Source organism: Bufo gargarizans, chromosome 1 (assembly GCF_014858855.1).
Source record: "Bufo gargarizans isolate SCDJY-AF-19 chromosome 1, ASM1485885v1, whole genome shotgun sequence".
Taxonomy (NCBI): Eukaryota; Metazoa; Chordata; class Amphibia; order Anura; family Bufonidae; genus Bufo; species Bufo gargarizans.
The window spans coordinates 455497438-455511705 of NC_058080.1; the positions used below are offsets into that span (position 1 = coordinate 455497438).

The following is a 14268-nucleotide window of genomic DNA, read 5'->3' on the forward strand; positions in this document are numbered from 1 at the left end:
CTGAGACGGATGATGTGGCTGGTGGCACTGACTGCTGAAACAGCTGGCATTGACTGGTGGCTGAGACTGCTGGCCCTGTGGCTGGTGGCACTGTGACTGGTGCCTGTGGCTATTGGCACTGACTGGTGGCTGAGACGGCTGGCACTGACTGGTGGCTGAGACGGCTGGCACTGACTGGTGGCTGAGACGGCTGGCACTGACTGGTGGCTGAGACTGCTAGCACTGTGACTGATGGCTGAGACGGCTGGCACTGTGACTGATGGCTGAGATGGCTGGCACTGACTGGTGGCTGAGACTGCTGGTACTGTGACGGGGCTGTGGCTGGTGGCACTGACTGATGGCTCAGACTGCTGGCAGCGGCCGCTGTCTGTGGCTGAGGGTGCTGGGACTGTGCGGCTGTGTGATGCACGAACAGTAATGGCGGTGCTCCGACGTGGAGAGCACACCATAACCTGCGAGCGGCAGCAATTGGCCTGGCTGGCACGCAGGTGTGGGCGGCATGCGGAGCGTTGTGTGATGATTGGTCGGTGCGCCGTGCGCGCTGGTGTGGGCGGCGGTGATTGGGCGGCACGTGCACAGTTCAATTATTGCCACACATGCACGGACACGCAGCCCTGAGCATGCACACAGGGCTTTTATTATAGTAGATATATATCCTCTATAACAAAGTCCTGTGTGCGACCGTGCGTGTGTGACGATTAGTTAAGTGCGCATGCGCGGTGGCCAATCAACACACGGCGCTCCGCACGAACCGCCCACCCCTACGCATCGGCCCGCTGCTGTGCCCAGCTCCACCGTTCCTCCTCCTCCCCCTCCGGCTTCTTATGCAGCTGACTGACACCCCGGGATCTGGGCCCGGCAACTGCTGCCTGCCACAACGTATCCTTCACCGACACCCTTATGCACTGCCCACACCTGCAAACCGGGCAGAGAGTGGCCCGTACCTGTTACAGCATTGCATCCTGGAGTTCATAGAACTCCCAAAGAGCCTGGGAGGACAAAGCTGGGAGCACTGGGGATGGGGACCTCCTATTCTGGACCCCAGGTATCTGTCAGCACAGGGGGCCCATGTTAGTCTCTGCAGCGGCCGCATCCTTCTCGCTCCTATCTCACCCTAACCCCGCCCACCAAAGTCAGGAAATGGCCGCACAGTAGCAAGTGAGGGAAGCTATCACAGGCAGGGAGCATTACACACGTATTACACTCCAACCCTCATTGGAGTGTAATGATGGGGATTGGAGTGTAATATGTGTGTAATGATGGGGATTGGAGTGTAATATGTGTGTAATGATGGGGGTCGGAGTGTACTATGTGTATAATGATGGGGATCCTGGGGTGTAATGCGTCTGCAGATGAAGCTGGAGGGGGAGGAGTCACAGCGGAGCTGGGCGCAGCGCGGAGCGCTGTCTGCTGATAGGTCCCCGTGCCACGCATGCCCAGTATAACAAACGACACACACACACCTCACACACCAGTTACACAGGGATTTTATTATGTAGGATTACACTCCAGCCCCATCACATAAAATCCCTGTGTGAGTGCCCTGCGTCTGTGTGCCGTTTGTTATAGTGGGCATGCGCGGCGCAGGGACCCATCAGCATCATTATACCCCCATCATTATACACTCCAACCCCCATCATTACACGCCAATGAGGGCTGTAGTGTAATTATGGGAGTTGGAGTGTAATATGTGTACAATGATGGGGTTTGGAGTATAATATGATGGAGGTTGGAGTGTAATATGTATACAGTACAATGTATTTCCTCCTATATCCCCCTCCATCTCTATAATATATTCCCTGTAGCCCCCTCCCTAACTCTCTCTAATGTCATGGCAGGAGTGTACAGATGTAGTCAGAGTAATAGGGGAAGGAAGGGGGCAGGGAAGTTTCCCCGCGTCAGCTGCCTACAGCTCGGGCTGACAGAGGACGGCATAGGGATGGATATGACCTCTCACCTCCACTCACAGAGACTGCCGCTGGACACACATGTATGGGCGCTGCAGGCAGTGTCCGTACATGCGTGCCGATTGGCCAGCGCGCCACGCATTCGCATTTAACAAATCGGCACACACGCACGGACTTGCACGTACCTAGAGATTTTATTATATAGGATTTGATCTAACAGTATGTCAGACAGAGAAGTGACAGGTCCTGCACAGGAGAGGGGCACGGGCCTAAATGTTTCTAGCGCAGACGGGTCACAGCAGGGTAAGGGGGCGTGGCAGCAGGGGTCACTTAGAGAGGCCCGAGCTCCCAGTGTCAGCTGGCGTTCGTGTCTTGACCAGCAACCCAGCGGTTCTTGAATGGTTGACTCGATCTTCAACTTCGCCGCAAGTGACATCAGATACCCGAGCCAAGAGTCAGTGGGTTTGTCAGACACAACCCTTAGTTGACACGGCGGGGAGCAGGCCCTTAGCCCTCACCTGTCCTCAATCTGCCTCTGTCCTTTTCTGTTCCCTCAGCCAGAGAAGTACTATATGCTGTGGCCTCAGCTCCACTATACAGCAAGGACTAGCTACTAGAGGAGAGTCAGCAGCTACTGCCCAGCCAAGATCCGGAGGAGACATCCGCTGCTTCCTCCGGTAGGCGGGAAAGTAGTGATGAGGAGAGTGGCGTGGGAGCTGGTGTTATGAGCGGTCAGGCTCATGGCTCAGAGACAGTTGAGGAGAACATCAGTGACGTGCAGACAGTACTCGATGATTATGTAGCCGATCACAATTGGGAGCCGGGTGATAAAGGTGCTTTATCATCATCGGGAGAAGAGAGTGGCAGCTTGCGCATGAGGCAGCAGCGGAGCCAGGAGTCAGGGTGGCAGCAGTGGGAGGGAGCCAAACGTGCCCGGGGTAGACCACCCGCTTCACAGGAGCCTACCGGCCAGGAAATTAGTGGTGCAGGGGTTCACGGAGGCAGTAGCAGCCAGCCAGTCAGTCAGTGCGGAGTGTTGGGGGGTAAAATCACCTACTCTGCAGTTTTTTGTTAAGCCGCCGGGGAAGGTGAACATGGATATTTGTTGAATCTGTGGGCAGAAGGTGAAGCGTGGCCATGGCCCTTCGTCAACATATACAGCGTCACCATAAAGTGGCCTGGGAGAACCGTGGCTCCAATGTGGTGGTCCAGCCTGCTGCAGCAACTGCTGCATCACCCAGTGGCATGCACCAAATTTCAGGCAGTCAAGGCTCCACCAGCTCAGCTGAAGGAAGCTGTCTGTCCTTCCCATCATCTGCTGGTCCTGATGCTACTGCTCCTCCTCGTCAGTCATTCCGTCAGCAATCGATCACCGAAGTGACTGCCAAGAGACAACAGTATGCGTGCACTCATCCAACGGCGCAGAAGCTTAATGTGCTCCTGGCCAAGTTGCTGGTACTGCAGTCCCTCCCTTTCCAAGTGCTGGACTCTGCACCTTTCAGAGAGCTGATGGCTTGTGCCAAGCCGTCATTTCTTTGCAAAAAAAGCAGTACCAGACCTGCACACATATGTATAACAGAAGGTAGGCCAGTCCTTGAGCCTGTTGGTGTCTGCCAAAGTGCACGGCGGCGGCACCGCCGACGTGTGAAGCTGTAACTACGGTCAAGGACAATATATGTCCTTTACGGCCCACTGGGTAAATGTGGTTCCTGCCCAGCCAAACCAGCAACTTGGCCAGGTGAGGCCGCTTCTGCCTCAACATTCTCATGCCATTGCTCCTGCAACAATGTCCGCCTCTGCCTCCTCATCCTCCACCTTGTCCTCAGCCTCCACTACAGGGACAATTGACAGTGCCCAACCAGCATACCACATGTGCAGGGCACGGCGGTGTCACACTGTTCTGCACCTGGCTTTCTCCACAACAACTCAAAATCGTAACCATGGTGACCGACAGCGGGAAGAACATGGTGTCTGCGCTGCATCAAGGAGGGCTTAGCCATGCACCCTGCATGGCACACGTGTTCAATCTGGTTCGAAATTGTTTCCTGAAGTCTTCCACCCATCTGCAAGGCATCCTAAAAATGGCCAGGAAACTTTGCATGCACTTCAGCCACTTGTACACCGCCAAGCACCCCCACCTTGAGCTAAAGCAGCAGAACGGCATCCCCAACATAGGCTGATATGCGACTTTCCTCCCGTTGGCATTCCACCCTTCATGTGTTGGACCGACTGTACAGAGAAAGGCCATAAACGATTTCTTGATGATACAGGCGGACAAAGGTACTCCCCTGTGTAACTTCGATGTTAGCCAGTGGCAGCTCATGCGTGACACCTGTCGTTTGCGCGTGCCCTTTGAAGAGACCACTTTATTTGTAAGTCGCTAGGACTACGGGATGAACAACGTCATTCCACTGATTCATATCCTGGAAAAGATGCTGGTAAATCTGGCTGGTCAGGGGACTGCAGACGTGGCACCTACATCTCATGGCCACATGAGCCCTGTGGGGGCTGAACTGGAGGAGGAGGACATTGGAGGGGGGGGGGGCAGGAGCAGTACCAGCTCCATCTGCAGCAGCCTAAGTCTAGAGTCGCTGATCAGCTTTCTTCTCTCGTATAGTGAAGAAAGTACTAACCAACAGCTAGACATAGAGCAGAACCTGAACCAGCAGGTGGTGGCATACTTGGAGTGCACCCTGCAAGCCATCATTGAAGATCCGCTGTACTACTAGGCAGCCAAACTGGATTTGTGGCCGACCTTTGTCAAGTTGAATCAGGCATGGATCAGCCAGGATTTCCACCCACCAATGCCTGATGCATCAGATCAGATCATCCATCAGATTTCCTCACCTAAACCTTGATAAAAGAGACCAGTTTCTTCTGGCTACTTGCCGCAGCTACTATTCTGATGCTGCCATCCGCCTAATGCCACACATCTGATGCCAAGTGCTCCTTCTTACACCCACCATAGTCAGCAGGTACTGTTATTGCTACCCCCCCACTCTGTCACCGGGTCACTCTGTGGTCTCCTCATGCTGCTGCTGCTGCCACCTCCACACTATGTCAACTTGCCACTCTGTGGTATTCTGATGCTGCTGCCACCTCCACACTATCATCTTGCCACTCTGTGGCCTCCTCATGCTGCTACTTCCACCTCCACACTGCGTCATTGTGCCACTCTGTGGCCTCCTCATGCTGCTGCTACCTCAATACTATGTCACCATGCCACTCTGTGGCCTCCTCATGCTGCTACTGCCACCTTTACATTCCGTCATTGTGCCACTCTGTGGCCTCCTCATGCTGCTGCTACCTCAACACTCTCTCACCTTGCCACTCTGTGGCCTCCTCATGATGATGCTGCTGCCACCTTCACACACTGTCATTGTGCCACTCTGTGGCCTCCTCATGCTGTTGCCACCTCACCACTATGTCACTGGGCCACTTTGTGGTCTCCTCATGCTGCTTACACCTCACTACTATGTCATTAGGCCACTCTGTGGACTTTTCAATCTGTTCTCCCACCCTCCTCACTCAATGACTGGGCCACTATTTTGCCTTTTTGGCCTGGATGACATCACCATTTATTTGACCCTTCTTCTGATCTGTCAGAAGGAAGAAAAAACGAGACACACAACGGATCCTGTCTGTGAATCAGCTGTAAGGCCTGTATCAGAATTGGCTTATGATTTAGTAGCCAAAAGCAGGAGTGGGTACAAAACGCAGAAGACATGCAAATATTTCATTCACGTGTCATCTCTGTTTTGGATCCACTCCTGTTTTTTTGGGCATTAGCAATACTGATGGATTACTAACCAAATGCTGACCGAGTGAAGTCGGATGTTCAACAGACAGGATCTGTTTTTTGGGGGTTATTGTTCTGACGGATCAGAGGATGGGCAAAATAATCAGTGACGTCAACACAAACTTACTGCTGACACCCTCTCCACTCTGTCAGGGGGCTCTACTTGTATAAGCGTTTAATAGAACAGGTTCTGTAGACATCTATGTGGAATCAATATGGGGGATTCAGCCCGCACAACTCCTAGAAGGTGCAAATTGCTATGGCGAAATACAGATACAAACGCAAAAACACAAAATGCAATCGCACTCTGCAACCAGCACTCTGCCCTGCCTTTATGCTGGATGTTGAATAATGCATTGGTGTACATTTTGGCCAAAGCGTAATAAGCCACTCACCACGTCAAGGTCGCCTTAATGAGTGGTCCCTAACACTAGTTCCTACCTTTTATGGGCCATGACAGCCACACAAAGTCCAGGGAGCGCAGGTACAGCATGCACGCCAAGCACACTCTGCTTTTAACCCCGTCCGGTGCCATTACAGCTTTCATCAGATCCAGGGATGCAAGTACCAACATGCATGCTGAGCCCACTATATACTTCTCCTACATGTCGTATCTGTATTTCGCCATAGCAATTTGCACCTGCTAGGGGTTGTGCGGGCTGAATCCCCCATATTTTTTCTTTGTAGTATATATTGGAGGCGTGATGATCTCCAAGCAGTCATGCACACCTGACCAGTTAGTATGCCCTGGAGGCTGGTTTTAAAGTCAGTATAAAACTGAGTCTGCTTATATAGCACCTACCAGTAGCCATTAGGCTCCAGGAGAAGTATATAGTGGGCTCAGCATGCATGTTGGTACTTGCATCCCTGGATCCGATGAAAGCTGTAATGGCACCGGACGGGGTTAAAAGCAGAGTGTGCTTGGCGTGCATGCTGTACCTGCGCTCCCTGGACTTTGTGTGGCTGTCATGGCCCATAAAAGGTAGGAACTAGTGTTAGGGACCACTCATTAAGGCGGCCTTGACGTGGTGAGTGGCTTATTACGCTTTGGCCAAAATGTACACCAATGCCTTATTCAACATCCAGCATAAAGGCAGGGTAGAGTGCTGGTTGCAGAGTGCGATTGCATTTTTTTTTTTGCGTTTGTATCTATGTGGAATCAGCTGACAACAGTGCAAAAGGAGTGCGGTTCTTCTTGATACTAACATCGACCTGTAAGGCTGAGTTAATACTTGAGGTATTTAGTCAATTTTGGCCCCGTAACTGCCCAAATAAGTAAAGTGTGCAGTGATTCTAAGAGCGACGCCTGTCATCTGCGTGTCATACTGACTAACAGTATTGTTTCACTATCACAGCAGACTCCCTATGCACGTTACAGCAAGGCACAGTGTTCTACACCACTATACAGGCTCTCTGCAGCCAGAAAATAGCTGTTTTTTAACGCAATTCGACGTAAATCAGAATTAGCTTTATTCGCCAAACACGACACAGTCGATCGTGCTCAGAATTGGGTTAGGCACAGGTACAGGCATAGTAACTAGGGGGTGGAAGGGGGGGGGGGGTTAAGCAATGGGCACATTAGGGGCGAGGGAGGGATTATGGGCGGGAGATGGGGCGTGATGAGTTCAGCAGTCTGACGGCCGTTAGGAAGAAAAAGTGTTCAGCCTCCTCGATGTCCTTGCAGGGATGGCCTGATACCTGCGGCCGGACTTTAGATGTCTGAAGAGATGATGGCCCAGATGGGAGTGGTCATTGAATATTTTCAGAGCCCTGGAGCGCAGTCTGTTGGAGAAGATAGAGTCAAGGGGTGGTAGTGGCAGTCGAGTAGTTCTCTCCGCCGAGCTGATGACCCTTTGTAGTTTGCGCTTGTCACTGGCTGATGAGTCGGCATACCACACCAGAAGGGACGAGCACAATACCGACTCGATGGTACAGGAGTAGAAGGACTTCAGTAGGTCCTGAGCCATGCCGAACTTCCTCAGTTGTCGAAGGAAATAGAGTCGCTGGTGAGCCTTCTTTATGATGGACGAGATGTTGGGACGCTAGGATAGGTCTTCAGAGATTGTCGTGCCTAGGAGGCGGGCATTGGGTACCCTTACGACTTCAGATCCGTCTATATGGGTCGGGGGGGGGGGGACTACCCTTCCCTTTGTAAATTAATTCGTATCGAATCGTTTCGGAAAATTCTGCGAACCCGCCGAATCAAATTTTTGAAAAATTTGCTCATCTCTAGTCATAACGGATCAGTCCTGGCTATATTAAAGACCGGATCCGTTCATAACGGATGTCGATGGTTGTATTATCAGTAACGGAAGCGTTTTTGCTGAATCCTTCCGGTGCTGCCACCTCACCAACATAGTCATGACTGATCCGTCTTGGCTATGTTAAAGACCATATCCATTCATAAGTGATGCAGATGGTTGTATTATCAGTAACAGAAACGTTTTTTCTGAACCCTGCCGGATCCAGCAAAAACGCTGGTGTGAAAGTACCCTAAAAGTACAAAAATAATAATATTGTAATATAATATACGTATCTTTAACCCCTCTCGACATCCAAAGTACATTTACAGCGCATGTCGGGCCTTTAAAGATGGCACACGCTTTGGAGCAGAGAGGGCGCCATAGCAACCGGATGCCTGCTGCTAAAAAGTTAAAAAAAGTTTTGAAAAATATAAAAAATTTAATAAAAATCAAATCACCCCCCTTTCCCCAAAATCCAAATAAGTAAAGAAAAAAAATAACATCATGGGCATCACCACATGCAAAAACGACCATACTATTAAAATATTTAAAAAATGTTAGTCCATACAGTAAATGGCGTAACGGAAATAAAATTTAAAAAATGGCCATCCCTATCTCCCAAAAAAATGGAATAAAAAATGATCAAAGAGTCATACACACCCCAAAATTGTATTACCTTAAAAAAACTACAGATCATCCCGCAAAAAAAAAGAGCCCCCTCACATCTCCATAGACATAACTATAAAAAAAAATTATGGGGGTCAGAATATGGCGATTAAAAGAAAATAATAATTTTCTGTGTTTTTTTTTCCTATTGAAATGCAAGAAACAAGAAAACAAGCCCTCATATGGCTATGTGAACGGAAAAATAATAAAGTTATGGCTCTGGGAAGGCAGGGAGCAAAAAACAAAAAAATAATTGCTGCTGCAGCCCCTTAGGGCTCAATAGTGGGGGCCAACCACGGCTTGGTAATGTCACCACTGATGATGTTACTGGGGCTTGTCAAAGGCAGGAGCTGGTGGGAAACCATTGGATGTGGTAGCATCACAGTAGCGATTGTAAATGCTTTGGTGATGTCATTGGAGATGAACATGGGGTGGTAGAAGCACTGTAGGGGACCAGTGCTTTTGGTGATGGTAAAGGATTAATGACATCAAATGTGGTGACTTTGTAATGGTCAGTGACATCACCTGGTGTGTCCATTTTAAAGCCCTAGTTTTGGTGGTGACCTCATGCCAGTCGATGTACAGCTGATAATTTCATTGAGGTTTTTCAAGAATATAAGCTGGTTGGACATCAGTGCATGTGGTAACATTACAGAGACTAATATAACTGTCCAATTGACATAATCACAAGGAGAATTTCCAGATATATAGGCTGGTGAAAACCCTGTAGCGACTGATATGTCCTTTTCAAAGCCCCTAAATGGGTAGTGAAGTCTTAAGGAGTGCCAGGATTAGCCTAAGATGATCAGGTGGTGCATCCCTTTTACCAATCCGATGATTTCATATTGTCATTACTTGTGATGCCATTGGGAGTTTCTCATGGACAAGAGCTGCAAGAAATATGGCACCAGTGCATTGGCGATCTCACAGGGTAGGCAATGTCACCGATACTAAAGTCACTGTTGTGGTTATATCACATATGATGACATAGGGGGTTATTGAGTCTTTTTCTAGGTGTGTTACCATCCCAGGAGTGATGATGTCAAAATGTGTAATATACGTGACATTGTTGATGTGCTGTCTTTAAGGCACTAGAAAGTCATAAATGATTTCACAGGTGAGTGCTGATGTCACAACGAGTGTTTGTCCTATAAAACAAGCCCCAGGGCTGCACCTAGGAGCGGGGGTAGCCCATGCAGGAAGTGTTCCATAGTGGGTATGAGGTTAGAGAAAGGCCAATGTCCCTGCTGTGGTGATATCAGAACAGACAATATACAGTAATTGGAAGGGTAAGGGGATTGTCAGGAAGATAATCTTGTGGGTTCTCTATAGGGAAGCAGTTCATAGGGTGATGTTAATAGGAATTTACGGTGAGGTCAGTTGGGGATTAGTGATGACGTCATGGGGGTTTGGTAGTCCCATTGTTGGACATCTGTTGCATCATATTTAATGTTTGATAGTGGGTGATGACACCATGAAGGCTCCAGATGCTTCCTTGGTTATGTTGCTGCTGCTGACATCATATAGATGCCGGCCTGGGACATATCACGCTGTATAGGAAGTGCAGTGTGAAATTAAATACACATAAACCTGTGGATTTGTGTGTATGGTTAATTGATTTTGAAGAGTATAACATTTTGCTGCAGCCTGACATTGGAAACCTACAATAAATATATACCTGACCATTTTTGGGGCCCCCAAAAGAGCTGCCTTATACTATAGACATCCTTTTTGGCTCTAGCAATAAGCAGCCCCAACAGAATGTATACAGGTGCCAATAAATTAGAATATCTCTGAAAAGCTCGTACGATCGTTGCCTTCTCTTCAAACAGCTAATCAGTGGGGTTGCCAGGAGTCGGACTCTTGCTGATCTGATATTGACGACCTATCCTGAGGATAGGTCATCAATAGTAAAAAGCGGACAACCCCTTTGAGTCATAATCATCAACATTCCAAGGCCACATGCCAATGGTGCGTATTATGCATGGATTTTCATGTGGAAAATCTGCAGTGTAATATAGTACTAGCTACAGTAAGAAGAAATTATCTGTGCAGAAATTGACCTGTGGTGTGAATTTTAAAATCTGCAGTCATTTGTGTGGCTCGTTAGTACAGATTCATTATTTTTGTTAAATCCACGTCAAAATCTGCATGTAACATGTGGATTTTGGTACTGAAACGCAGCAAAATCCATATAAAGTACACTGACATTTGCATGTACCTTTAGGCTGGGGCTACACAGCAATCTTGGTCATGGCAAGATTTTAAAATAGAAAAACAAACTAAAAAGTTCACCACTGCATTTCTTGATGTTAGATCGGCTTCGCTGACCTCCGTGTGATGCAGGTAAAATCACAATAAACCAGTCTTTGTAAAAAAGTTGGTCGCGCTGCCAGGTATAAGTCCCAATTCACAAGCTCAGGAGAAGCGGCAATCTTCTTTGACACAACCAGCACACCTGAATCCCGTGGGTAGTAGCCTTTTCTCAAAGCAACCTTCCTACAGAATCAAAGTTTCGGGTACATAGTGAAGGGCCGCACAGTTGAGTAAATGGAACTTTTTTTTGTTATACTCACAATAAAATCGTGATAAAAAAGCCTTATAAAATTATACAATCAGGTCCATCAAATCCAATGCCCTAAGGCATTGGATTTGATGGACCTGATGGACCTGATTGTATAATTTTATAAGGCTTTTTTATCACGATTTTATTGTGAGTATAACAAAAAAAAGTTCCATTTACTCAACTGTGCGGCCCTTCACTATGTACCCGAAACTTTGATTCTGTAGGAAGGTTGCTTTGAGAAAAGGCTACTACCCACGGGATTCAGGTGTGCTGGTTGTGTCAAAGAAGATTGCCGCTTCTCCTGAGCTTGTGAATTGAGACGTATACCTGACCACCTTTTTTACAAAAAAAAAATCTTGGTCATGGCACTATTTGCGTGATCACTGATTGCTGTGTAGCACTGCAGCCAGTGAACTGAATAGGGTTGCAGCTGAATTTGCAAGTTGCCACAACTGCGTCCCTAGAATTTAAAAAAATATCCAGAAGTCAGGTATGAGACAGTTATAAACTCACCTGCAGAAAATGGGATAAAAGCTTCATTTGATTTAAAGTTTCCATCTTTATCTAAGAAATGTTCGGGGTTGAACTTATTAGGAGTTTTCCAGTGCTGGGGGTCACGTAGCACAGAGTCCAGATTGGGTAAAATATTTGTGTCCTGAAATGATGACAATAAACAGAACATTTATTTGAATATTTTGCCTACAGTGTTATTGATTTATTGTGCTTGTGGTATGTTCATTTTATTTATGTGACTTTGTAATAACTAGAACTGATCTTATTTAATAGAATTGGATATGTACATGCAGCCACACCAGGAGTGGATTAACAAAATAAGAATCTGTCCTTTAGGGGTCATGCACATGGCCGTAGACGTTTTTACAGTCTGCATTTTACAGAACGGAACGTCCCGGCCTCTATACAATAGTCCTTTCCTTGTCCATAATACGGACAAAAATAGGACATGTTCTATTTCTTTGTGAGGCCGCGGAACGGACATACGGATGCGGATAGCATGCGGGTGTACTATCCGTATCTTTTGTAGCCCCGTTGATTTGAATCAGTCCACAGCCGACCCGCAAAAAATGCGGATCAGTTACGTACCAAAAATACATTTGTGTGCATGAGCCCTTATACTTTTTCTTTTTTTTATATACTCTCCATATTTTGGCTTTAAAAACAGCTTAAAAAAAACTGTGGGTATGTTCACATGACTAAAATCTGCCACAGATTCAGTAGCAGTAAACGGGTATTTTCCGCTGCTAAATCCACAGTTTCCCCTTTGACTTTACAGTTTCCCAATTGACTGTAATGTAAAATTCTCCACCTTGTGCACACAGTGTAAAATGATAGAGTTTTTTTCAGTAGCTGATTTAAAAAATGCTTTAGAAGCGACATGTTATTTCTTGGAAGCATATTTGATTGAGGATTTCATAGAAGTCAATGGGGAAGCTGGAAAACCTAAACAAAAAACTCTTGTAAAAAAGCCACCAAATTAGAAATCTGCACCCAAAAACAACCTATTCATCAGATGATCATAACCTCAGGGTGTGACAGCATCCTAAAGTTACCCATACATGTTCAACTTATGATCAGGTTTGGTTCAGGTTCTTTGATGCGGTTTTGAAGACAAAACCAGGATTCTATATGTCTCCCCTGCATAACGGAAACAGGACGGATCCGTTTTGCAGCCCATAGACTTCTATTATAAAGGCATTCCGTTATGCATTCCGTCATAGAATTGGGTTATGGTCCGTGGTAACGGAATCCATAACGCAATTGACCTTTAACAAACAAACAAAGTGTAATCTGAAATTTGCTCATCTCTAACAGAAACCATTGACAATGGGTCTTTCGACAGCAATAATAGTGTTACAGCCTGTGCTATTCTTGACATTAAATATACTGGAAACCCCAAGAGACTGGCAAAACACCAATGTGAACTGGTCATGCAGCCATCATCCATTATATGTTCTTATATGCTCAAGCTCATAGCAATCAGATGTACTTACCTTCTTTATAGGATAACCATCCAGTGTGATGTCCTTTATGCTGCGTCTCATGACTCCAACAGATGCAATATTCCCAAAACGTTGAATTTCATGAATCACTGCATTTGTGTAAGGAAGCCTCTTCCTGTCTTCATATGTAATGGCTGAAGAGTCGTGAAGGACCTCATCTAACTCTTTATGTATCTTTTCTGTGATTAGAAAGTTCAGAATGTTGGTGTCTAGTTAAGTTTGGCACAGAAATTAGAATTTCATTCAAAATGTTCACATATACCCCCTTAATAGCAAAAATGGGCGATTTCTAGTGACATTATATGACACAGATAAATATAGTCAGACATTAAAGGGAACCTGTCACCTCAAAAATGCATCTACAGCATTACCTCATAGTAGCCCGCAGTCTGATATAATCATGTTTCATCCTGTTGTCCGATGCTGCATAAGTTCAAAAAACACAGTTTTATTCTCCATCAGCGCTATAGTGCCGGCCAGCTTGAAGTCAAGGGGGCAGCGGCCTCCTTGTTTCAAGTCAAGGTAACCGCACCCCCTTCCCTGCCCCTTCTCCTGTGACTGACCGAGCTTATGGCCGACAGCCGTCTGGCTTTGATGAAGCATATGATTATTAACAGGCTGTGGGCTACTATGAGGTACTGCTGGTAGGTGTAGATGCATTTCTGAGGTGACAGGTTCCCTTTAAAGGCTAAGTCAACCTTCGAAACAAATAGTTTGAATTATTGCTTCTAAAACTGACAAATGTAGTAACTTTGCAATGGGTCTTAAAGTGGTTAACCCAAGAAAAGTGCTTATCTCCTATCCACAGGATAGGGCATAAGTATCAGATACCGGGGATCCTGCTGCTGGGACCTCCTACATTCCTGTGGCCGGGAGTTCTGCTGTGTGATTAGGACAGGTTTTGTTTGTACTTATAGGACGGCGGCCATTTTATTTCTCCTAATGATTGCTCCCTAGACAAAACTAACCATTGTAACTAATGAAAGGTATTTGGGAATATATTTATAAAAAAGTAATATTAAAGTTTTTTGTTTTTTTTTATTCCCAGAGAACCCATTTAACCCCTTAA

The 14268-nt window shown here is 46.9% G+C and overlaps 1 protein-coding gene across 1 annotated transcript in view; it reads right to left on the reverse strand.

The window, feature by feature from the left end:
* The window catches only part of LOC122922169 (cytochrome P450 2J6-like), a 79997-nt gene that overhangs the window by 4649 nt on the left and 61080 nt on the right, over positions 1-14268 (reverse strand). The window contains exons 7-8 of the mRNA XM_044272686.1: positions 13191-13378; positions 11695-11836 (exon numbers count right to left, since the gene is read on the reverse strand). Of these exons, the coding sequence (XP_044128621.1) occupies positions 11695-11836; positions 13191-13378 (330 nt within the window). The remainder of the gene's footprint in view (positions 1-11694; positions 11837-13190; positions 13379-14268) is intronic.